Source organism: Hyla sarda, chromosome 5 (genome assembly GCF_029499605.1).
Source record: "Hyla sarda isolate aHylSar1 chromosome 5, aHylSar1.hap1, whole genome shotgun sequence".
NCBI lineage: Eukaryota > Metazoa > Chordata > Amphibia > Anura > Hylidae > Hyla > Hyla sarda.
In genome coordinates this window covers 160,289,171-160,316,343 of record NC_079193.1, presented here as the reverse complement: position 1 = coordinate 160,316,343, position 27,173 = coordinate 160,289,171, and the positions used below count along the sequence as shown (strand labels likewise).

Here is a 27,173-nt window from a genome sequence, read left to right as displayed (position 1 = left end):
TATGAAGGCTTTCCTTCGGGGTATCTTGCTAAAGTGAATACCATGACACACCCACAAATGACACTTGGCTTTCCACCACTGGGTGCTACAAATGCAATCAGCCTTGATGTCCTATGTGGAAGTTTGTGACCAAAGCATTTTTCATCCACAGTGGCAAAGCGAACTTTCCCTATAAAATAACTAATAAATTGCAACACCAGTCACATGGTATACCTGGTCACATGCCAAACATGCCACCTCCAATATGTAGGGTGCACAATAAGTATATAAAATGTTTAACACAAGATCAGTTTCTGGTCTTCGAAATACATCTGTGACATACATGGTGGTGACAGCTCCGGAATATGCATTACTGGCATTGAGAAAGTACAGCAGGCCCGCCGCGGAGGGGATTGGGCACGTCTGGTTTATACAAGGGAGGCTTTCTGGATCTTGTCCCTGAACTCCCGTGTGCCAGACAGACTCAATTACAGAAATGATTTATGTATATTTATTAGTAATTTCCATACCTTACCACATGTTTTTTTGTGTGGTTCATCTGTTTACATTTTTACTTTTTTGCACATTTCTTAACTTTTTTTCTGTTTGGGTGCAATTTTTGGTTACCACCAGCTAATGCGGACCAAGCGTACGTATATACATCTTACAGTTAGTAAAGTATTTTCATATTAACACAAGCAGCAGAAAAGAAAATTCGTCGGAGCACTCACCTCAGACACCAGGTATATCGTGCTCCGACGAATCGTCTGAGGTGAGTGCTCCGACAAATTTTCTCTTCTGCTGCTGTTGTGATTGAACTATATTTGCTATGGTGTAGCACCACAGACACCTGTTGTACATAGCTTGGGCTACGTGTCACCTGCCTGCCATATAGTGAATCATTGACGGTGCCAGGACACCCTTCTCTACCTGATATTTTCATATTAACACTATGTCATGCTTTGTCCCTAGGCTGTGGTCATACAACTTACATTTTAGAGATAAAAACACACAGACTGTGTGCATAAATGCTCTATGATTTGGATCTAAGTGACATCTAACACAATTTAGTTGGACACTCACTTTGGGTTCCTGGTTTTCTACATAGTATAAGATATATGGTTGTTGTTTGTGCTATGACAGCTTATGCACCACTAACATTGTCATTACCATTAGCATTTATCATTATTATTATAATTATTACCACTGTTGAATCCAATGCTGTTGCCCGCATTTTGCCTCATCTCAATGTGTTTGAATTTCATGTTTTATAGATTTCTATATACATGAACCCTCGAAACCAAATGTTTTATACCATTTATCGTTTATCAATTCACTGGTATTTATGAGCACCTTACCCAACACCATACTAATAGTAACATGTATTGATAATGATTCTTGTTCACATGATGCGTTCACAGCCGGTCCGGTACCTCTGCATGTGGACTTGCGGACGGACATCCATTTCATGTTTTAACAAGGCCTGCCAGCTCATTCAGCTGTATACTCTGAAAGCTGTATATTCACTGCGCCTACGACTGATCCAGAGTTACTATGTGCTGCTGCTCAAACTGACATCCACCCCGTTGGCCATTCCTTTCTGCCTATCTACATAGGTGATCTGCAGTCAGTGTTGTCCAAGGGTGTAAAATATATTCATGTAATAGGTCATGAATCCATCTGTAAAGTTGAGTCTTTGTTTTATTGACTGGAATGTTATTGCCAATTTTAACAGATTTTCCTCTCCCCTTCATTCAAAAAATTACATTTCAGTATCAGGGTAGGGTCACATGTGCCATATTTTGCTGAATATTTTTCGCAGCTGATTTTTCCACCCATTGACTTGAATGGGTAGGAAAATATGCAGCATCAAATACGCAGCAAAATACAGCTTTTGTGACCCTACCCTTAGGGTGTATTCACAAACACACTGGATTTCGCTTCTCGGCCTTTTGGCTAAGATCAAGTGTAGTATCTGTTCTTATCAGTTTTCATGCTGGTGGGGATGGGTGCTGCATGGAGGATGCAGGTGTACCAGGGCTTTCCGGGGCTGGTTCTGAGGAATCAGCTCGACGGCTGCCCCGATGTGACCTGTTCCCTCCGGGTCTCGCCATGAGGCTGAGAGGGTCTAGAGCCGAGGTACTTTTGTGCCTCGGGGAGTGGTGACCCCGAGGTGCCGAAACTCACTGGGAGGATGGGCTCACTGAGTTGAAGCACGGACACCATAATCTCTTCACCTTGTGGCACTCACCTCTTGATTCCCGGCCTTCTGGCTAGGATCAGAGAAATTTTTATAGATCCGGCCGGATGTCCGGGCAGTATATCGGCACACATTCACTTATTTATTTCTTTTTGTCTCACTGTGTCACTTTTTGCGTGTTGTGTGTTCACATGATTTGTCAGGATGCGGTAGCCCTTCTGGGTGTCCCTCCTGGCGGTCTAGGGGAGGTGTATGTGGCCATTAGGTTCCGCACCTCCCTGCAAACACCCCGGGTACTCCTGCTTTGGCAGGGTACCTACCGTTATCGGCTCTGCGGGCAGATACCTTGGCTAACGCCAAGGGGGATGCCGGGAGCATTTGTGGTCCCCTAGTAGCTTCGGCGAAAAGGGACATCGAACCTGGAACCTCGCAGGTACCTTTTGGTCCGGAGGCGAAGGGTAAGGTTTGTTGGGGGGCCTCTCTCCTATCGGAGAAGGGCTTGCGATAGACCGCATCCTTTGTGCATGTTTTTTTAGTGTAACACGTTTACACTTGTTCTTGCACTTTGGGTGAATCGAGAGCACGTTCCTCGGCTTTAGATAAAAAAAAATAAAAAATAAAAAATGGATTTGCAGTGGATTTTAAGATGCAGATCCGCAACTGCAGTTGTAAAATTCACAGTTGCAGATTTTACAAGGCAAACACTTTATTGTCAATTAAAAATAAATAAAAACTACAGTACCTTGTAAAATCCCCAGTTATTGTTGATCTGCAACTTAATCCGCTTAATCTTCAGCGGATACGGTGGATGTAAATGCACCCTGAGGATAGGGTCACACATGCCATTTTTTGCTATATATTTTCTGCATCTGATTTTGTTACCCATTGACTTCAATAGGTAGAAAAATATGCAGCAAAACACTTCATGTGTGATCCTACCTTTACAGAGGTTTTCCCCAGAATAAAAACTATCACTAATCCACAGGATAAGTCATAAGGACTCTATGGGACTGTGTTTATATATATATTTTTTTTTAACTGTCACATGATAAAGGTGCCAGTACCTAATGGGGATGAATGTCTTCCTATAGTACATATGTTATAGCTGTTTTTTAAGTAATCGAGATCTGGAATTTCAGGCTGGGATTATAGTTGTACGGTAAGAACTCTAACCACTCCCCTTCTTATTAACTTGATATATTCTTTGTTTACCCCTGTTGCATGGTTAATGTTAGATAAACATTGTCTCATTGGTGAATTTACTGTATTGTAAGATTCTCGGATTGAATATAAAGGATGTAATCTTTACACCCAACATCTGACCTGAGAGCAGAGACAACGCTCAGAAATCCTATTCCTGGTGAGTGACAAACACCTACAGTAGACAAAGATTTACCTACCGTACATAGATTTATCTCTGGTTACAATGTAAACTTTCCCTTATTGATCTCAGTATTATGGACTAATGTTACATTGCTTGTATATGTAGAATGTTTAGTGTCTTTTAACAAAGAAGATTACCTTAAAAATATGGAAAAGCTAAGTATGAATATGTATTTAGATGCTTTATGCAAATATACATTCACAGTGAGTTACATTTTCTCATCACTTATTCCCTATTTGCAAATAACACCTAACCTTGTCATGGTTTCCATGGAGATTTTAATTATTTTACCTGATGATTTGTACATATTTGAAAATCATATTTGTTACATAAAAACATAAAGTTCTCAGCAGCTGCCGAAAGACAATCTTGTAAAAATGGATAGATCCACTCGCTCCTCCATGTTCTATTCTGCATAGATTGGGTTGAAGCTACCCTCTCCATAACGAAAAGAAAGATCCTTTAATGTATGGCAATCTACATTTCTTCTTTGCCCAGTACCACATATATGGCTCTCTCATGTTACCTCCTATTAATGTCTGTCCTTGGGAGTGCTGGTGGATCTGAAGACCTCTCTCTTTCCCTTTCCCCCCTTCCTCTTCTTCCTCCCGTTCCCCCTTCACATGTTACATGTTCCCAGGTTATGCCGATGGTTACTGCTGTCTTTGGATTACTCTATGTATTGTGTCCTACTTTGGTCATGTATTACTAATTTGACTGTTTCTTTTCTCTTCTCTCATATCTATGGAAGATTGGACACTCAGTTTATTTCTTCTAATTTCCTATGTTACCTGGGAAGTGTCCTACTCGATTGTTTACTGTGTCGTGAAATATTTCATTTAAAAAAATGTTTTATAAAAATGTTTAGAAAATTGTTTATTTAGTATCAGAAGACTACCTTGTCATTAAATGTGATTCCTCCTTACCCAAGGTAAGAAAAAAATAGAAAAGAAACTATATATATATATATATATATATATATATGTGCATGTATAGGTATATATTTTACTTTAAATGGTTGTACTGCATAATATTTAGTGCTTGTTTTTTCTTCTTCAATACTTGGCCCCACATTCATCATTCAGAAGTGGTTGGTCAGTAGGACTTTTAAAGGATTGAAAAGATTAAAGTGTATCTGTCGTCAACATAACTTTTTACATAATGTAGCTAATACCATTTAATGTATATTTGTAATATAGATTGGTTAAAAAATCTGTATATTTTTGGGTGAAAAAAAATGCTGTCTCTGCAGCTATTGCATGTGTGTCTCTATGTCCAAATACAGTTCAAATACAGGAAGTGGGGGCAGGACAAGTAGGACTCTCTGCAGTCTCCTGGCTTGTCAATCATCCTCATGTGCACCCATAGCATGTCACAGAGCCTCACTGCACAGAGCCCTGCTTGTCCTCGGTGCACAGAGCCCTGCTTGTCCTCAGTGTACAGAGACCTGCTTGTCCTCAGTGCACAGAGCCCTGCTTGTCCTCAGTGCACAGAGCCCTGCTTGTCCTCAGTGCACAGAGCCCTGCTTGTCCTCAGTGCACAGAGCCCTGCTTGTCCTCAGTGTACAGAGCCCTGCTTGTCCTCAGTGCACAGAGCCCTCCTTGTCCTCAGTGCACAGAGCCCTGCTTGTCCTCAGTGCACAGAGCCCTGCTTGTCCTCAGTGCACAGAGCCCTGCTTGTCCTCAGTGTACAGAATCCTGCTTGTCCTCAGTGCACAGAGCCCTGCTTGTCCTCAGTGTACAGAATCCTGCTTGTCCTCAGTGTACAGAGCCCTGCTTGTCCTCAGTGTACAAAGCCCTCCTTTTCCTCAGTGCACAGAGCCCTCCTTATCCTCAGTGCACAGAGGCCTGCTTGTCCTCAGTGCACAGAGCCCTGCTTGTCCTCAGTGTACAGAGCCCTGCTTGTCCTCAGTGTACAGAGCCCTGCTTGTCCTCAGTGCACAGAGCCCTGCTTGTCCTCAGTGTACAGAATCCTGCTTGTCCTCAGTATACAGAGCCCTGCTTGTCCTCAGTGCACAGAGCCCTGCTTGTCCTCAGTGCACAGAGCCCTGCTTGTCCTCAGTGTACAGAACCCTGCTTGTTCTCAGTGTACAGAGCCCTGCTTGTCCTCAGTGTACAGAATCCTGCTTGTCCTCAGTGTACAGGGGGCCCTGCTTGTCCTCAGTGTACAGGGGGCCCTGCTTGTCCTCAGTGTACAGAGCCCTGCTTGTCCTCAGTGTACAGAATCCTGTTTGTCCTCAGTATACAGAGCCCTGATTGTCCTCAGTGCACAGAGCCCTGCTTGTCCTCAGTGTACAGAACCCTGCTTGTTCTCAGTGTACAGAGCCCTGCTTGTCCTCAGTGTACAGAATCCTGCTTGTCCTCAGTGTACAGGGGGCCCTGCTTGTCCTCAGTGTACAGGGGGCCCTGCTTGTCCTCAGTGTACAGGGGGCCCTGCTTTTCCTAAGTGTACAGAGCCCTGCTTGTCCTCAGTGCACAGAGCCCTGCTTGTCCACCCACACTTCTTGTATTTTGACTCCTCACTGAGACACACAGGCAATAGCTGCAGTGACAAAAATATACATATTTTTTAACCAATGTATATTACAAATATACATAGAATGGTATTATCTACATTATGTAAAAAGTTTTTGTTGACAACAGGTACACTTTAACGGCTTAGACCCAATAAAAAATTATATTATTTGTTATCTTTTTCCAGGCACTTACATTTTTTAAATCGCTTACCGTGCTATAAAATAACATAAAAGTTGTACTCACTTTATCGATCTCCAGATGCATGCCCTTTTTCCAAAGCTTCCTGAGCCCCTCTTAAGATAGACCTGTGACTTGTGTGGCCTGTTACCAGTGTAGCCAATGACTGGCTGCAGTGGTTACATGTCCATGTCAAGGAAATAGGCCAAGAATAAGAGACTGGCAGGGAACTTGAACGAGAAAGGGAGTGGTGAAGGACTGATAAAGTAAGTACTTCTTACACACCATTTATCATGTAATATGTCATGAGAAGCAATTATATACATTTCTAGATTTCTACAGGTTGGTAATATTTGACACAACTAAAAAAAAGTCCAATAGACTCAAAGTAAGTCTGGTTCCACCAGACATATTTTACCAAATATTCACTCATACAGTATCCTGCGCATATTTGGTGCTGCAGATTTTATGCTGTGTTCAGTCATTTAGTTTAAAGTAAAAAATCTGCAGCATCAAATATGTGCAGAATACTGTACGTATGAATGCAGCCTATTAGCAGGGTCACACATACGCAGTGCATTTCATGCTGCGGGAAATACGCTGTGCAATTCGCTATGAGCAGACACACAGGGCTTATTTGATATGCAAGATGCAGATTTGAAACTGTGTTCTGTCATTTAATTTACATTGAAATCTGCAGCATAAAATCTGCAGCTTCAAATCCTGCACATCAAATATGTGCAGGATATCGTGGCCCTCATCAGTTTTTGTCGGGTTGTTTTGGCGCATAGTGTCTGTGACATGTCTGCACCAGTGTGTGCCAGTAAAATCAAACAAACCTGACGTTGCATTGTGAAAAGCCGAAAAGTGACCTGAAAAGGGGTGTGGTTTCACAACCTGACCTATTTACTATTGAATTCACAGAACATCCTGTGAATAAACGGCTGGAAATATCCACCTAGAAATAGCTGGTCAGAAAATGTTCCTGACTTGTAAATCTGTGAATCCCCATAGTAAATAGAAAGGAATCCGACAAGTTTGAAACAACATTTCACAGTAGTAAAAACCCAACAATATTAGTAAATGAGGCCCTTATGTGTCAATAGACCTTCCTCCTCTACCCGCACTGCATAATTAGAGGGGTACTCCAGTGGAAAACTTTTTTTTAAATCAACTGGTGCCAGAAAGTTAAACAGATTTGTAAATTAGAGAAAAATACCCAGATCTCAAGGAAGGTGTGTTAAGTGAATGAAACTATAATTAATAAAAGGACCAAAGATCGTGCTTCAATTATAATAAAGTGTATTTTATTAAAATAAAAAACTGAAAAAACTGATAAAAAATTTCACCTCACAAGGGGCCCCTTGTGGGAGGGGTGTATGATACCTAAAATAGACTATCACTGATAACTGTTGACTGATATGTATCACAAAATTTTATAACAATTGTAAACAAAATGCACTTATATAGTTCAGGCAAAATACATTGTGGCAAGATAAATTGTATGCACTGAAACTGTTAAAAAGTATTTAGAAAGTCTCATAGAGCTCAATCTTTTTCACTGTGGAGGTAGTTGTGTAATAATGTAACAAGCTCCTCTTAATGGTGAAACACTGTTCAGTATATAAGACTGAGAAAGTGTTTGTAGTTCACAGTTGTTACAATTGTTGCGATTGTTGATTTCTCTATGTCACTGTGTCAGAATAAATAACAGGCAATTCTCTGTAAGGACAGATGGCAACTTTGGATTACTTTACCGGTCCTAGGAACGGAAGACTCCCAAGGTGCTGGATATGGCACTTAGATGGTCACTGCAGATGGGCTACCTCCGGGTCCCTGCGCAGGCAGGTGTCGGGAATGGCAAATCTCAGAGGTGGCACACGTCGATAGAAAAACCTGCCGTAGAGGCCAGGTCTGCAGCAGACCGATGTTAGATGTCTCTGACTCGTAGAGGTGGCGTGTGATGTCAGTGCCAACACCTGCAGGATGTGCTTTAGTTCCTCAGCTCACTGCGGATCCACTCCGGGCTGGATGTTATAGACCGGGGCGGTGGGATCAGCGGGGTCATCTCCGTACTGGACCAACAAGATCTCAGAAATAATAAGTCCAAATGAAATAGAATTTTTAAAAAGTGCCAAGTGCAGTCACTGATAGTCCGCAAAACTGACTAGACGCGTTTCAGGGTGTTAAAATAAACCCTTTCTTCAGTAGTCATGACTACTGAAGAAAGGGTTTATTTTAACACCCTGAAACGCGTCTAGTCAGTTTTGCGGACTATCACTGACTGCACTTGGGGCCCCTTGTGAGGTGAAATTTTTTATCAGTTTTTTCAGTTTTTTATTTTAATAAAATACACTTTATTATAATTGAAGCACGATCTTTGGTCCTTTTATTAATTATAGTTTCATTCACTTAACACACCTTCCTTGAGGTCTGGGTATTTGTCACTTTTTTATTTATTTAATATTGGCACCCTAGGTATAGGTGCATTACCCATTTGTCCTCGGTTGGTACTATAATTGTGAGCTGCACTTACTCTTCTTCTTTTTTCTCTAGAGATTTGTAAATTACTTCTATTAAAAAATCTTAATCCTTCCTGTAATTTTTAGAGCCTATATACTGCAGAGGAAATGCTTATCTTTTTAGATTTCTCTGATGTCATGACCACAGTGCTCTCTGCTGACCTCTGCTGTCCATTTTAGAAACTGTCCAGAGCAGGAGAAAATCCTCATAGCAAACATATGCTCCTCTGGACAGTTCCTAAAATGGACAGCAGAGGTCAGCAGAGAGCACTGTGGTCATGACATCAGCGAAATCTAAAAAGAAAAGCATTTCCTCTGTAGTATATAGCCCCTAAAAACCCTTTAATGAACAGGGTGCAGCTAAAAGGTTAATGCAGGACATGAGGGGGAGGGAGAAAGGCAGCGCGCTACTGCAAATCAGCACCATCTTAACCCCTTGGGGACAGAGCCCATTATGACCCTAAGGACGGGAGCATTTTTTGCAAATCTGACCACTGTCACTTTAAGCATTAATAACTCTAGGATGCTTTTACTTATAAATTTGATTCCGAGATTGTTTTTTCGTGACATATTCTACTTTATGTTAGTGGTAAATTTTCGTCGATACTTGCATCATTTCTTGGTGAAAAATTAAAAAAAATTATGAAAAATTAGAAAATGTAGCATTTTTATAACTTTGAAGCTCTCTATTTGTAAGGAAAATAGACATTCCAAATAAATTATATATTGATTCACATATACAATATGTCTTCTTTATGTTTGCATCATAAAGTTGACATGTTTTTATTTTTGGAAGACATCAGAGGGCTTCAAAGTTCAGCAGCAATTTTCCAAGTAAATTTCAAAATCTGAATTTTTCAGTGACCAGTTCAGTTTTGAAGTGAATTTAAGGGTCTTTATGTTAGAAATACCCCATAATGGAACCCATTATGAAAACTGCACCCCTCAACGTATTCAAACTGACATTCAGAAAGTTTGTTAACCCTTTAGGTGTTTTACAGGAATAGCAGCAATGTGGAGGCAAAAATCAAAATCTTCATTTTTTACACTATGTTCTTGTAGACCCATATTTTTTATTTTTACAAGGGGTAAAGGAGAAAAAGCCCCCCCAAAATATGTAACCCAATTTCTCTCGAGTAAGGAAATATACCATATATGGATGTAAATACCTTTGTGGGCTCACTAGAGGGCTCAGAAGGGAAGGAGCGACATTGGGCTTTTAAAAAGCGAATTTTGTTTAAATGGTTTTTGCGGGGCATTTCTCATTTAGGAAGCCCCCATGGTGCCAGAACAGCGAAAAACACCCCACATTGCATACTATTTGGGAAACTACAACCCTCAAGGAACGTAACAAGGGGTGCAGTGAGTATTTACACCCCACTGGCGTTTGACAGATCTTTGTAACAGTGGGCTGTGCAAATGAAAACTTACATTCTTCATTTTCACAGACCACTGTTCCAAAAATCTGTCAGACACCTGTGTGGTGTGAATGCTCACTGTACCCCTTATTACATTCCGTGAGGGGTGTCGTTTCCGAGTCATATTTATTTTTTTGCATTTATATCAGAACCACCACCCCTGTGCAAATCACCAGTTTAGGCCTCAAATGTACATGACGCTCTCACTCCTGAGCCTTGTTGTGCGCCGCGCAAAGCATTTTACACCCACATATGGGGTATTTCCATACTTGGGAGAAATTGTGTTACAAATTTTGAGGGCCTTTTTTTTCCTTTTACCTCTTATGAAAATGAAAAGTATGGGGGCAATACCAGCATGTTAGTGTAAAAAATTTTTTTTTTTTTACACTAACAGGCTGGTGTAGACCCCAACTTTACCTTTTCATAAGGGGTAAAAGAAAAAGCCACAAAAATTTGTAGTGCAGTTTCTCCCGAGTACGGAAATACTAAACTGTTGCCTTGAAATACGACAGGGCTCTGAAGTGAGAGAGCGCCATGCGCATTTGAGGCCTAAATTAGGGATTGGAGGCTCCGTTTTGGAAAAACTGACGTACAGTGTAAGCGACAGTGTAAGGGTGTAGTGTATATGTAGTGTTTTACTCTTTATTTAGGGTTAGTGTAGTGCAGTGTTTTTAGGGTACATTCACACGGGCGGGGGTTTACAGTTTCCAGCTGCAGCGGAAAATTTGCTGCATCTCAAACTTAAAGTGGGAAACTTGTTGTAAACCCCCTGCCCGTGTGAATGTACCCTGTACATTTACATGGGGGGGCAAAACTACAACTCCCAGCATGCACTGACAGACCGTGCATGCTGGGAGTTGTAGTTATGCAACAGCTAGAGGCACATTGTTAGGTAACAGACTACCGCATTGTTTCTGCACCACTGTCTGTTTCCTAACTCAGTGTTTCCCAACCCATGTGCCTCCAGTTGTTGCAACACTACAACTACCAGCATGCATGGTCTATAGTTTTGCAACAGCAGGAGGCACATGGGTTGGGAAACACTGAGTTAGGAAACAGACAATGTTTCCCAACCAGTGTGCCTCCAGTTGTTGCAAAACTACAACTCCCAGCATGCCCAGGCAGCGGAATAAGCGCTCCATAGAGTAATATTGTTTAAACCCTGATGGTGAGAAAATGATGTAAATTAGCTGCTCACCCTGGGTGGTTGTGTAGCTACATACACAACAATGGTAATCACATGCAAAGTAGGTCGTCTGCTGCCCTCCGGTATAGTACATAGTTAGTACGGTCGAAAAAAGACATATGTCCATCAAAAAAGACATATGTCCATCAATGTATGTATACGGTAATGCATTATTAGGCTTCAAGGGAACCCGGCTCCTCGGCGCTGATCAACCAGACAGGTGAGTAGGTAAAAGAGGATTCATTGACCAGAATGCAACGCGTTTCACTGCGCTTGCGCAGCTTCCTCAGGCATTGATGGAGTTGGGAGTTGTAGTTATGCAACAACTGGAGGAGAACAGTTTGGAGACCACTGTGTAGTGGTCTCCAAACTGTAGCCCTCCAGATATTACAAAAATTCAACTCTAAGCATGCCCAGACTGCTTGGGCATGTTGGGAGTTGTAGTTCGTCAACATCTGAAGGGCCAGATATTGCTGAACTACAACTACCAGCATCCTTGGACAGTCTTGGCATGCTTTGAATTGACATCTGGAGCGCTACAGTTTGGAGATCACTGTATAGAGGTCTCCAAACTGTGCCCTTCCAGATGTTGCAAAACTACAACTCCCAGCATGCTGAGACTGTCCAGGCATGCTGGGAGTTGTAGTTCTGCAACATCTGAAGGGCCACATGTTGCAAAACTACAATTCTCAGCATGCCCAGAGAGCCAAAGGCTGTGTGGGCATGCTGGGAGTTGTAGTTTTGAAACTCCTTGAAGCTGCAGTGAAGATCACTTTACAGAGATCTTCACTGTGGCATCTGACACCGCCTCCTTCACCACTTGCCTGCCGCCGGTCCCTGGCCCCGCGTGATCCCAGGTAACTGCCGCCGCCCCCCCCCCCAACCCCCCCCCCCCCCCCCCCGCATCCACAGCCCCAGCACCTCAGCGCCATATTCCCCCGCTCTGCCCCGACATCCAGAGGTGGGCAGAGCGGGGGAAATTAACTTTCACCCCCACCCCTATCCTGCAATTCGCCGGTCACTCTGATCATCCCTATTTTCCAGGCTATCGGGTCATCAGAGACCCGATCAGCCTGGAATTGCCACAAGTCGCTGATCTGAATTGGTCTCAGGACCCCCCCAGGCATTTCCACGGGATGCCTGCTGAATGATTTCAGGAGGCATCCCAGTCCGCTCCCCACCCGCCGCGCGGCAGGGACCGAAATTTCCACGGGCGTACAGGGAGCAAGGAGGTACCTGTACTCCCTTCGTCCCCAAGAAGTTAACCCCTTAAGGACCGGGCGTTTTTCGGTTTTTGCTCTTTAGTTTTTTCCTCCTTTCCTTTAAAAATCATAACTCTTAAAAGTTTGCACCCAAAAATCTGTAGTATGGCTTACTTTTTGCGGCACCAATTCTACTTTGCAATGATATCAGTCATTTTACCCAAAAATCTACGGCGAAACAGGAAAAAAATCTTTGTGCGACAAAATTTAAAAAATACAGCCATTTTGTAAATTTTGGGGGCTTCCGTTTCTACGTAGTACATTTTTCGGTAAAAATGACACCTTATCTTTATTCTCTAGGTCCATACGGTTAAAATGATACCCAACTTGTATAGGTTTGATTTTGTCGTACTTCAGGAAAAAATCATAACTACATGTAGGAAAAGGTATACATTTAAAATTGTCATCTTCTGACCCCTATAACTTTTTTATTTTTCCGTGTTCAGGGCGCTATGGGGTTCATTTCTTGCGCCGTGATCTGAAGTTTTTGTCGGTACCATTTTTGCATTGATCTGATTTTTTGATCGCTTTTTATTCATCTTTTCATGATATAAAAAGTAACCAAAAATACGCTATTTTGGACTCTAGAATTTTTTTGCGCGTACACCATTGACCGTGCGGTTTAATTAGCGGTATATTTTTTTTAAATTGGACATTTCCGCAAGCGGCGATACCACATATGTTTATTTTTGTTTTTATTTACACTGTTTTTTTTTTTATTATTGGAAATGCCGGGTGATTCAAACTTTTATTAGGGGAAGGGGTAATTCAAAGGGTTAATGATTTCTTTACACTTTTCTTTTGCAATATTATAGCCCCCATAGGGGGCTATAACATTGCATTTACTGATCTTTAACAGTGTTCAATGCATCTCCATAGGGATGCATTGATCAGGGTTTTCGGCGATTGATTGCTCAAGCCTAGATCTCAGGCTTGAAGCATTCAATCGGCGATCGGACTGCAAGAAGGAAGGTAAGAGACCTTCCTCCTGTAGTACAGCTGTTCGGGATGCCGCGTTTTCACCGCGGCGTTCCCGAACAGCTCCCTGAGCTAACCGGCACTTTTTACTTTCACTTTTAGCAGCGTGGCTCAGTGCCGCGCGCTATTAGAGGCGGGTCCCGGCTTCACTATGATGATCCCGGCCGTGATATGATGCGGGGTCATTGTGGGACCCCGCGTTATATCACGGGAGCGGGACCAAGGACGTACTCATACGTCCTTGGTCCTTAAGGGGTTAAAGGGGTTATGCAGGATAAGAAAAAAGTGGCAGCTTTCTTCCAAAAACAGCACCATACCTTTCCCCTGGTTGTGGCTCCATTCACTTCAATGTAGCTGAGCTGCAATTCAACACCCAACCTGAGGGCAGGTGTGGTCTTAGAGAAACCAAAGGCACAATCAGAATAAGGAATCTTACAAGTATCTATACTTGAAGTTACATTGAAGTGAATTAAGCGTGTATTTCATTTATTACTGATAAGGCAAAAAGCATATGGAATATTATTACAGGTAACACCCACGTATGTACAGCTGCAATCTGACTCTAGTCAGCTATAATACTTATATACCATGTTGGTACCAACTTATGTTAACTTTGGGAACTTATGTAATTCACCCAGTGAATCAAAGACAAATGGTGATAAACAACTTATATATTGCGACAAGTACAATGTCGCCAAACACCACCAAAGTAACAAAACACATTCCATCGCATTTCAACTGGATGGTGCCGGTCTCTTCACGGGTCACACTGGGGAACAAGGAGTGATTCCTAATGACATACAGAGATATAAAACAAAACAATAATCAAACTACAAATTATAATAAACAGAATATTGATAGTCAAAACCAGAGGCCATAATATGATAAAGCCCTGGCTCTTAATAGAGCCACTTAGGCTAGAATTACGTATGTCAGGCTCTGGTGAAACTCCTCACAACTGATGCCACAACTGATGACAGAAGTGCATCAGTTGGCATCAGTTGTTTAGCATCTGGCATTTATTATTGTGCATGCTGGGGAGGGGAACGCAGCAAGATGCGTGCCCCTGTCCATAGCTCATGCGTCGTGTTTCACTATCCGGTGTCCCACTTGAGACGCCAGATCAATATGAACTGTCCAATTCCAATGGAGGGGAAGTGGAATACTCAGGTTCTCTATACTTGTAAGATTCCTTATTGTGATTTTACCTCTGGTTTCGTTTGCATATTATAGGCCACTTATTTTATCTTATTTCACATTAAAAGTTACATTTTAATACTGTGCTACAATTACATTTTTTTTTTCGCACAGTGTTTTGTGATTATCCCAAATATCTCTGTTTTCTGTGGTTCGTATGAAATATCATTCTTAAATGTGGACCAACGTCTATTATAAAGCTACAGAACTTTTCATTATGTGGTGATTAAGCTTTATTTACTTCTTTAAGAACAAGGCTGAAGTGTCTTTGTACCGATGAGAATACTAATCTATCAGTTCCTTTTAAGGTGTGTTTATATTGTATTAAATACTCTGTTTGTGTTGGCATTACTAGCGTACGTTATGTCAGTTAGAACAACAAATACTGGTCTCTGGAGAAAAATGTAAAAATAGCAACAGGTTTATATCTTTACAACAATGTACTTCAGCTTTAACTTATGTCCTGATATGTCATTGAGACATGTCAGAAGACAGCATCTGTAGAGATCTATATGCTTGACCCCCTCTAAATGCTAGTGTTGGGGCTCACAGTGCACTTCTAAAAACTCTTTCAAGTGCCAATCGTTTGCATTTGTTAGGGCATCTCATAGATGCTTCAACATCATGGGGGAGTTTTTTTAAAGCCTGTCCTGAGGAAAAGTCAGCATGTTGCCCATAGAACCAATCAGATTGCTTCTTTTATTTTGCAGAGGCCTTATAATATAAATGAAAGAAGCACTCTGGCATCTGGTCAACTTTTTCTTTCCACAGATTTTGATAAATCTTCCCCCATATCTTCTATGTGATAAATGTATATCATTATTATTATTATTAATAATAATGATTATTTGACTCATTTTCCCTTTTCATTCAAGAAGGTATAAAATCCAAAGAGCTTTTTTATTATTTATATTTATTTTTATACAGAGAACTTGTGTTAAAAAAAAATACTAGTACGACTACCAATTTAAATGTAAATAGGCACTGTTGTTTCATCATACTTTGCATTAATTAATGGTACAAGCAAATGTATGAAACTTTGTAAGATATCTTATCAGAAAAAATGCCTTTTTTTTATTAATTTTTTTTACTTTTCAGCCTCCTTCCCTGCACCCAATTCTGTCTCCCAATTTATAAAATGGACTAGTAGCTATATTTACACGCCAATTAGGTGCAATGGGGGTGTAACTTTAAAAGAAGCAGGTGTGCAGACTTATCTGTGCACCTAGGGGTAAGGTAATGCCCCAGTACACCAAATGCCCTAATTTGCCTATTTATAAAACTGCATATTCCAAAAAAAATAAATAAATGGCACACATGACATATATGTTAAAGGTCATAGCAGGATCTGAGTAATGTGTCCTATTAACCTATATGAAAGTTATATTATCTGTGGTAATATCTTATAGCCAGTGTTCAAGTGTTTTACAATGCCACAACAGGTGAAGTGTTACGTTGTGCCCACTGAAATTCATAGATGTGGACAGGTCAGGACCAACAAAGAGAAATGCATTATGATGTTGTTGTTATGGCTGTGGTGAAGTGGAACCACTGAACCTGTGAGGATGATGGCGTGGGCCATACCAGGAGCGGAGTCTAAGGTACCACTGGTTTTCACCAGAGCCTGCCGCAAAGCGGGATGGACTTGCTGCGGCAGGCAGCACCCAGGTCGCTACCCCTGATACGACTCGTCCCCACAGGCAGTGGAGGTATAACGTGGCACTGGAAGGATGAGGCACACACAAAGTCAGGACAGGCAGGAGGTCTGGGCTGGCGGCACTGAAGCAAGGACAGGTCACTTAGGAAGAGGTCAGAAGGCAGGCGGCTCAGGAACAAGGTCAGGTCATGTAGCAAGGGGTCAAATACAAGTCACAAGTAAACGCTTTCTCTTATGCAATAACGGCACAAAGATCCGGCAAAGTTCTAAGGAAGTGTGGGGGTTATATAGGGTCAAAACAGACTAGCACCAATCAACGGTGCGCTGGCCCTTTAGATTTTAAGGAGCCGGCCCGCGCGCCCTAGGTTGCGGGGACGTGCGCGCCGGCAGACATAAAGAGCGGAGGGGACTGAGCAGTAAGGAGGTGTTGGATGACCTGGCGGTTGCATGCGTTCGCATCGCTGAAACAGGGCAGCAGAAACAGGGGTGCGCTTGAGGTCAGAAAGTCTGACCTCAGCACTACCTGTGACAGTTGTTCTCTACTGATGGAGTATCTAAGTGGGTGCTCAATTAAGAATGACTTAGTCTAATATTGATTTAGGTTTTTAAACTAGACAATGCCTTTGATATGCTAACCCTGCAGTATATGATAATACGTTTCACAAGGAAATTTGGGGTTTTATGGTAAAAAAAAAAAAAAAGAGATCATGAATCATTTTCAGAATATAGCGGTGTATAGAGGTACTTCTCTGAGCGGTGTATCGATTTCTGCTGCTGGACAATATTCTATATAATGAATCACTACAACCCTTACATAATATACCAGTTCAAAAGGGGCCTAGATGCATTTCTGGAGAGTGATAATATAACAGGTTATAGATACTAGCTTCTGGAGAAGGATTGTTAATCCAGGGATTTATTCTGATTCCAAATTTGGCATCAGTAAGGAATTTATCTCCCCAAAATAAAGAAAACTGGCTTTTTTTTTCCTTCCTCTGGATCAACACTATCGTGTAATAGGCTGAACTAGATGATTGCATTTTTTTAGCCTTACAAAGTAAAATAAAAAAATAAAGTCAGTGTGCTTGGGATGTTGTGTCAGATTTCCAGCAAGGGTTTATGTATGTAGCAATACTACACCTATTAACCCGTATTACTGTGCACAGCCTAAACTACAAAATACAGATGTAGGCACTTTTTAATGCCGCTGTGATCCTATTGGTGATTTTCTTAGAGCTAAGAATCAAATTGTCTCACCAAGTGACATATTTATCCTACTGGTATTGGGTGCCAGGTATCTCCTACCCACACTGTGTGTTTTAGGAAGTTTACATATTTCAATTCTTTTCACAGATTCATAAAATCTTTAATATAAAGCCTCCATGTGCCTTTATGTAATTGTGCTACATACATAAAGGGACAGTATGGGCCCAGTGAATTATATTTAGGATATTTAGAATTGATATTTTGAATTGTATTTTGGATACATGTTTTAAAGATCCTGAATATGGTTATTCTCTATTTTGAAACCTCTAAGAAAAAGTTTTTTTGAATCCTGTTTTAATTCCTACTTTTGCCTGTTTTAACTTGTAGACATGGCTTTGAGAGCAACACACGTGGACTTCCTTAAGCAGGACAATGCCAGTCTACACAACACTTCCGAGTATGACAACTCAAACCTCATTGTGAGACGCGGACAGCCATTCAAATTGAAGATTTCCTTTGACAATCAAGTGACTCAGAGAAATAAAGTAACTTTGCAGTTTACAACTGGTAAGAATAGTGCAAAACAACCTTCAGAAACATTTTTTCTAAAATTAAAATTAAATATGAACACAATTTTAAAAAGTATAGAACTTAAAATATTATAAAAACACGGTGGTAGATAAGAAATGCAACTAAAACCAGCAAATAAGGACCTTTGCATATGTACTGAATACACTTTGTTTAATTCTAGGGTCCCGTCCGATGAAAGCAAATGGAACCCTTGTGGCTATTGAGCTCAACTCTTCAAGGCTGCCCTACGATTGGAGTGCTAAAACCCTGGAGAATCATGGTAGAGAGGTAAAGTGTATATAATACATATATATATATATATATATATATATATATATATATATATTAGTGCCTTTTCCACCTCTGCCTATACTGTTTTATCATTTCCATGCATACTAAGTATATACTCTGAGGGTCCATTCATGCTATGGATCTTCCAAGTGGAATTCTTCACCAGCAGCATTCCATTGTTTTCAAATAACATTTTTATAGAATTTTTCAATTTTAACATAACAGGAAAATGTTACAGAGGCTCTCCTTAGTACACAGGTTAAGGTAGATGAGATGTACATCTAAACGAAATAAGAGGTGCACAGGCCAATAAACATATATATATATATATATATATATATATATATATATATATATATATATATATATTAAAGGCATAAAAGTGATGTGTACATACATCCTTAGGTCTTAAAAGAAAACTAGATTACCAGGAAGAGAACAGAAGGGTGATGGAGATGGAGGAAATAGAAAGGAGAGTGGAGAAGAGAGAATGTGGAAGTAAAGGGCTCAGGGGGGTGGGGAGGAGGAGGAGGAAGGTAGAGAAAGAGAGGCAGAGGATGGGGAGGAGGGGGAGGAAGAGGGGTTTCAAAGAGAGAAAGTAGGGATTATAGAACTGGGCGCAACACAATCCATAAACCTAGGAGAGGCATGCGCAACTACATAAATACCGAGCTGCATGAAAATGGTTGAATAGATTATTCTAAAATGGATTCTACTGTGCCGTGCACCCTGCAGAATTTCGGATTCCAGCCTCTGCCAGAAGAATGAACTTTTAACTAAAGTTCACTGTACATTCTTGGAAAGAAAATGATTTCTCAACATCTTCTTAAGTGCACCTTATTCCTAAAAGAAGGTGATATTTTGAGAATTGTGCCTTAAAAGACATATTGAAAGTATCCCATGTTTTGGTTATTTAATTTTTACAGAATTCCACACAGAATTCCACACCGTCAGTGGGGATGTCGCTTGTCCGCACGGTCATAACACTGATTGATTTCAGCATCGCCACTGCACACAGCATTTCCACCAAAAATATAAATTCTGTAGTGTGAATGTAGCCTAAGGATTACTAACATTAACCCTTTACTTAATCTAATTACTTACAAATGAATCTGTTCACAATCTCCTAATGTTTGTCTCTACAATTTGTTATTCTTAGTGTACAGTAGTTGTGAACACTCCAGCCAATGCAATCATTGGAAAATATTTCCTCAGTATAATAACAGGAAGAGGAATGGTCTACATGACAGGAGATTGTCCTATTTATGTCCTGTGCAACCCTTGGTGCAAAGGTAACAAGTTTTCAGTATTTACTTTATTTCCAGTTTTAATGTTCAGATAGAAGGAATTACAAATGAATTTATATACTAAAGTATATAATAAACTAATGTATTTCATAAGCAGAATCTGTGCTATGCAACACAACAAAATGTCGCAGATTTTCCGTAACCTAAAACCTATAGCACTTCTGCAGCAGCGAATCCACACCAATTTGTGGATTTTCATCAATGTAAAATAAAAGGGGTATTCTTGAGATAGGTCTATCAGACATTAATGGCAAATATAAATATTTGTCAATAATGTCTCATAGACTTATCTCAAGATTGAGAGCCCTCCAGAACCCTCCGACCTGCTTGTGGACATTGGGGGTGGTCCTAAAAAACGAAAACAACAGTTTTCATTACTCTCACTGAAGTTATTGAAAGTTGCAGAAACAGCATAGCAGGTTCCCCTTTAAAATAAGTGCCTGTTGTCATGTTAGGTATGGGGTATGAAGCTAACATTACAGTATCAACTAGTCACAAATAAGTAGAATTCCAGAGTGATGTCAGGTGACAATGAGTCCAATCATGTTGTTCCACCAAAGAGCAGTGCGGTAAGTGTGAAGCCAGTATTCACTAAAAAACGCAGGCACTGTGCAGAGAACAGGACATTTCCTCATAGATCAGCATTGCTCCCAGTCTCATCATCTTTTCACACAACTTCTCTTTGCGGCTGTTGCATAAAAGTAACATTCAGATTCAGAACTTGCAGCCTAAACAACATTAGTGTGGAAAGTGTTTAACTGTGACACCTGCAATCCCTTAAAATACACCACAGCATCACCTTGAGACACGTCTGAAACTAGGAGCAGGTTGCAAACTGAAGATCAGAGAATGATATGATTAACCCAAAGTTATCACTAAAATATGTAAAAATAGTTTTGTTTTTCCATGACAAAGGTGCCCATAGCTTTTAAAGAAGATTAGTTCTAGAAGCAAACTAAAACATACAATGAATGTGTCTGAATTTGTTTTTGTTATTAGATGACAGTGTATATATGCCAAACGAAGATGAGAGGAAAGAATATGTTCTAAATGACACTGGTTACATATATGTGGGATCACAAAATAACATCAAAGCAAGGCCATGGAATTTTGGGCAGGTATGTGTCCACTTTCATCAATGTATCCTTCTAATGGCAAAATCAACAGACAGGCATACCATAGCTCTGTACAGGAACATGTGTTCTATGTGAAGGAGGAGGTCCTGGCACAATAAAGCAATGTACCAATAGGCTTGTTTAGGAAAGGTTTCCCTGCTTTGCTAATACTTGATTCTGTATCATTCTTGATACAAAATATAGGCTTATACTGTATTTTTTGGGCAAAGGAAATTAGGAAAATAATTTCTTCAGCAGGTAGATTTAAGTCAAAACTTTTTGATGTTATTCCTGTCATGTCAACGCTTTATACAATTGTGAATAATTTCTAGTTGAGGTCATTTACAATATCATAAATTCAGCATGAAATAGATTTTCATCTCGAACTTTCACAACAAAGGAAATATTCTTTTAATTGTGACAAAATACCTCAACTTGTATTTGGTTAAAGCATATCTGTCATAGTGCAAAAAAATTAAAATGGTGTGATATGTTACTCAGTACCTAATCCCGATCATGTACATATCATTTTTATGTGTCTAGGACCTATATATCCCTAAAAAATTGCATTTATATCTTGCTCACTTGCTTTGCCTTCTTGCCTTGTGGAGGGGGCGTGTCCATCTCTCTCCCTCACTGTGGTGACTCATCTGCTCTGAGTCTGGGAGCAGCCTGGCAGCCTGCAAATCACTGCACAGTAGTTTTTATACATACATTTTCTATCTCTTCCTAGTAAAGCGCAATGCTAATTAACATAGCTGTCACTATGTGTGTCATTCAGCTTTCACAGACTCCTGAATGTCTTATCAGCTTTGGAGTCAGAGAAAGCTTTGGCTGTTCAAGCATGCTGGGAGTTGTAGTTTTGCATTTCAACAGCTGGCGCCGCAGTGTTTGTAAAGCACTGTGTTAGAGCAATTTTGCCTTTAGCTGTTGCAAAACCACAACTCCTAGCATGCCCACACATCTTTTGTCTGTAGTTTTGCAAGAGCTCGAGGCACATAGCTGGAGGCTACACACCTCTAAAATAGAGTTTTACAAAGATTGTACCCCAGCTGTTGCAAAACTACAACTCCCATCATGGGAGTTATAGTTTAGGAACAGCTGAAGGCTGTAGTGGTGCAATGGTTATCTCCTATACTGGATACCAACACACTTTATGGCCGGTATCCAGTATACTGCAAAATACAGAATAGTCTGTCTGCATAAAGATAGATGACCCCTAGTGGTGGCTATTTTTTTATTAAAATTAATGAATGAAGTGAGTGAATTTTTTTTAATAAATGTATGGTCAAAAAAGTCATATCAGTAGTACTACAAAATATAAAAAGTTTTTCAGAATGACCGTGCCACTTTAAAGTCAATACTAAAACATTTATTTAAAAGGAATATGTCATCAGAAAATGATCTGTTATTTAAATCAGGTTTTTATGTTACACATATTTTTAAGAATTGTTGGTGATGTTTACTATAGTTTTTGATCTTTATTTTATAATAATCCTAAAATCTTGCAGTGTATATTCTGGTCACTATGCCTAAAACTAAGCTGAGACCTGTTCTATAAAGATCACTTCCCAGTACTAACTTTTTTTCAAACAGAACAGAAAAGAACAGCCGAAATGACCTCTGAAAGGTCACAATTCATCTAAATGGGAATCAGTATACTAAAACAACATGTTTCGGTATCTGTTGTTAGTCAGAAAATAAAAACAGGGGACACATTCCCATTAAACTAAATTTTGCTTAAAGTAGAAGTATCCTGCTGAAAAAAAGGATAGAGGATAAGTTTTAAATCGTAGCGGGATCCGACGACTGGGACCCCCACAATCTCCTGTACGGGGCTCCGGCTCTCCCTGGGAACAAATGGTCACAACCCCTGCATGAAGAGACGGCCAACTCGCCCCCACTCCATATATCTCTATAGCCAAACGTCTCTCCCAAAGAGATATATGGAGGGGACATGTCAGCCGCTTCTTCTTGCGGGGGTCAGCACGCCCTACACCGGGGCCATGTGCAGTAGTAGATTGCAGGGTGTCCCATTGGTTGGGCCCACCCCCCGCAACCTAAAACTAGGGAATATGTTTTTTAGCATGATATATGTCCTTTAACAGCCACATCACAAGTTGCAATAGAGACAGAAACATTGATGAAAATAAAGAGGGTGCGATCATGTTAAAATGAAGTAAAATCACAGTATCAGTCATTATAAAGCAAAGCAGTCAATCTTATCCTACCTATACAGATACGTAAACGGTCTTTTAAATGGTTGCCTGGTTAAAAAAATAAATAAATACCATATTAAGCTTTTTAGTGAATAGAAATGTCCTAGCTCTTCAACAAGTGCAGAGAGTGCATATAAAGAGTGCTTACGGTAGAGAATGACCCAGCATATCTTTGCATTACTCAGACAGCTCTTTGCATTGAAAAAGTGTACAATTACAATCACACATAGATACTGTAAGTGTCGGCAGATAAGAACCACAGAGCCCTTCTAGTCTGCCCAATATTCTATATGCTATCAATAGTCCCTAGCCTAGTCTTATCTCAAGGATAGTGTTATGCCTATCCCATGCTTGCAGTTAATTTAAAGGCAACCTGTCATCACATCATGTTGCCCAAACCATGGGTTTTGGCTAAAATATTGATCTAGATACTGACTTAATGTGACCAAAATAATATGGCCAAAATTTACCACAAACCAGCCCTTTAAATGTCTCTGGCTATTCTGCGAAGCAGTGCCCTGCTTCTACGTCATTAAAAGGCAAGGTCTCTTCAATAGGATATCCCCCCCTTCCCCAGCAGTTGTGCTAGTACAACTTTTGTACACTTTCTGTTGGGTTCCCACAGATTACGGCTGAATGCTGGAAGACTTACCAGAGGGACAACCTGATTAGCTTCCTAAAGGACCCTTCTAACACCAGGCGATTGTGCCCATTTTTGAAGTTTGTATTAGCAGCTTCATAGGATAACATTATTGCTGTTGGAGTTGTGCCCTTTAGTGGAATGGTAAACTCATACTCCTTGCCAATTCTGTAGCAGTATAAAGGCAATCTGGATTCTTTCTATATGCTGCTGACAGAAGCTGTCATGACGTGCTGCCATGTTAAGGATGCTATTTCATTGTTTGTACTTTAGTTCATTGAGAAAATACTGAGTAGCCATTTTTTTCATGTAGACTTTGGTAACGGTTAAGCAATCCAGTCTAGGGTACAACAATGGTCTCGCTCATGATAGAACATAAATAGTGCCCTTATTCTAATGTGGCAGTGAAGCAAGACAATCTCTACAGATTGTGACACAGTAATAACTACTGAAAATATATTTGGACCATAGAGAAATCCTAGGGATTGAGTTAGTGCATTATATATAAGCCATGTTTATTTAAAGAGTACCTGTCATCAAACCATATTTTCTAAACTAACTCAGATTATATTCCCTAACTACTCCTAACACCCCTGCTGTGCTTAAAAAAAAATCAGAGCTATAAAAAGCTCTGTATCATACCTTTCCCCTTGCTTACATTGTGTGAGCTCCCAGCAGGAGAAAGTGGGTGTTCCCCAACAGGCGTGACATCACTGAAGCCTGCGAGAGCTGGTCCTCACCATCCCTACACACACTTCCTGAGTTTGGTCTCCTGCCAGGCCGGGAGGAGACCAAACTAACTGTTTGACTTGTACAGGGAACAGAAAAGAGCCACCTAGTGGCAATTTTTTCAATCACATTTAAGACATATAAAGGTTGAGAATTTTAACAGCAAGTAAACAGCAACATGTCTCATAATTACATAAGGAACAATATATTAAAAGTTTAGTTTGGTGACATGTACACTTTAACTAGCCATTGGATAAGCTTTATGACTGAGAAAGAAGAGACACATGCTATAAGAGATACAGTACATCCTACCTCATAAAATACGTCCAATATGTTCATGTATGACAGCACCCATGTAAAGATAAAGAATAAGGTAAGTTTTGATGCACATTTCATGGTGTCAAGAGAAAGTTCAAGCTTTTTTATTTGCAGAAACTCAGAGATCACATTGAAGGGGAAACATTTAGCAATTTAATATTCCCCAGTTAAGAAATATTTACATAAGGCTTTGTTCACATCATCATTGTGGCTTCTGTTTATAACAATAGGCATAACACTCTATCCAGTACACACTAGCAGTGCCTCATAGACTCCATTGGCTTATATTGGAGTCTGTTGGGTTCTGCTAAGGGGTAGTCATTTTGAAGAGGAAAATAACATTGGATGCATATATGTTGCTTCTCCCTTTAAAAACAATGGAGTCTGCAGTTGAGGAGCCTCTGAGGTGGAACCAACCCTAACATATACGGCAAGTGTCATGGCCTTTAATAAATACATTGACGGTACAGGATGAGAACCTAGTTGTATCCACAATGTATATCTAATGATATTTATCTCATGTTTCACATTTTGATTTTTAGCATGAAGAAGACGTGTTGGATTGTTGCTTCTTTCTTCTTGACCGTAGTGGACTGAAACCAGCAGCAAGGAGGGATCCCGTGATTTTATCAAGGAAGTTCTCAGCTTTAGTATGTTGTACATGATTTTATGAATAATGTACAGTCTCATTGTGTATGAAAAAAAAACATTTGTGCTTTCATAATTCTCTTATTATGTATAATATTGTATTGTACAGTAGCTTTTATGTTGTAAATGTTGTAGGAATAAGAATTAACTAGGCAAAATGAAAGATAGTCTATCATCAAACACTGCAGCCCTGTTTAAGGTTGGCATAACGAAGAGAGAAATAGTTTGCTATTTGGTTAATATGATTTAATAAGAGTGTTGTGGTGTGTTTTTTATTTTTATTAGTGTGGATTGTTGTTTCAGATCTGTATGATTTCACTCTATTTACTATGAGGATTGCTAGGAAAGTTCTGACTAGTTTTTTCTCTGTGAAAATATCCAGCCACTTTTTCCACATGATTTTCTGTTAATTCAATAGTAAATAGGTTGGGTTGGGACAAAATGCCCTTTCCTGGATGGTCACGCCTCCTTTTTAATTGATCACGTCCCCATTTCTTGCACAATTTGTTGCACAACTGTCACATTTTGTCACGCAACTCAACAAAAGCAGGTCAGGTTTACAATAGTAAATCAGGGCCATTATTTCCATTCACACCCACGTGCTGCAAGGTTCAACAATAACACTCCTACAACACACATTTACACAGAACAGAACCACACTGAAGATGTTATGTATAAGTTAGTCTTAAAGGGGGGGTACTCCGGTGAAAAACGTTTTTTTTTTTTTTTTTTTATAAATCAACTGGTGCCAGAAAGTTAAACAGATTTGTAAATTACTTCTATTAAAAAATCTTAATCCTTCCTGTACTTATTAGCTGCTGAATACTACAGTGGAAATTCTTTTCCGTTTGAAACACAGAGCTGTCTGCTGACATCATGAGCACAGTGCTTTCTGCTGACATCTCTGTCCATTTTAGGAACTGTCCAGAGTAAAAGGAAATCCCCATAGCAAACATATGCTGTTCTGGACAGTTCATAAAATGGACAGAGATGTCAGCAGAGAGCACTGTGCTTGTGATGTCAGCAGACAGTTCTGTGTTTCAAAAGGAAAATAATTTCCGCTGTAGTATTCAGCAGCTAATAAGTACAGGAAGGATTAAGATTTTTTAATAGAAGTAATTTACAAATCTGTTTAACTTTCTGGCACCAGTTGATAAAAAAAAAAAAAAAAAAGGTTTTCACTGGAGTACCCCTTTAATAATCATTTAAAGGGGTTGCCACTAACTTGGTGCGGGTATGGAGGCAAGTAGCTGTGTTTTTGTAAATCTGTACAGCTACAAAAGATTTTAAAAACCTGCATGATTTTGTTAAACCTTGGCGACTCCCATGGCTGTTATCAAGCCTCCAAAAGTCACCTCCATGGTACACAGTTATTTTTAAATCTCTCCATTTCAGAGAGTGGTATTAAAGCTAGGTTGTTTGCCAGTAGTGCACACACAGTTACTTCTTTTCCTTTACTTCTCTGACTAATGATAGCACAGCACTTACTCCTCTCTGCTCACTGACATAGTGCTGGTAAAAGTGCACTTGACTGAATAGTCTGGCACTATTCTGAGCTGATCATTTACAAAGTACAAGCAATATAAATGGCATGTGTGGGGAGAAGGGGTTACTGATGCACTGGCTTTCCAAGGAGCTATGTAAGAAAAAGAAA

The 27,173-nt window shown here is 40.1% G+C and overlaps 1 protein-coding gene and 1 pseudogene across 4 annotated transcripts in view; both read left to right on the top strand.

Annotated features, from left to right (window-relative positions):
* The first annotated feature begins 1,915 nt into the window (after positions 1-1,915).
* On the top strand, positions 1,916-2,075 carry LOC130275262 (U2 spliceosomal RNA; annotated as a pseudogene).
* Positions 2,076-3,428: 1,353 nt separating this feature from the next.
* The window catches only part of TGM4 (transglutaminase 4), a 47,654-nt gene continuing 23,909 nt past the window's right edge, over positions 3,429-27,173 (top strand). The window contains exons 1-6 of one of the 4 annotated variants that reach the window (XM_056520581.1): positions 3,429-3,539; positions 18,070-18,249; positions 18,434-18,540; positions 19,703-19,835; positions 20,850-20,968; positions 25,414-25,521. In XM_056520581.1, coding sequence (XP_056376556.1) covers positions 18,072-18,249; positions 18,434-18,540; positions 19,703-19,835; positions 20,850-20,968; positions 25,414-25,521 — 645 coding nt within the window. In that variant the 5' untranslated portion in view covers positions 3,429-3,539; positions 18,070-18,071. Of the gene's footprint in view, positions 3,540-4,011; positions 4,031-14,343; positions 14,806-16,636; positions 16,657-18,069; positions 18,250-18,433; positions 18,541-19,702; positions 19,836-20,849; positions 20,969-25,413; positions 25,522-27,173 lie in introns of those variants that run through there. The other 3 variants (XM_056520583.1, XM_056520580.1, XM_056520582.1) reach the window with 3 other exon arrangements.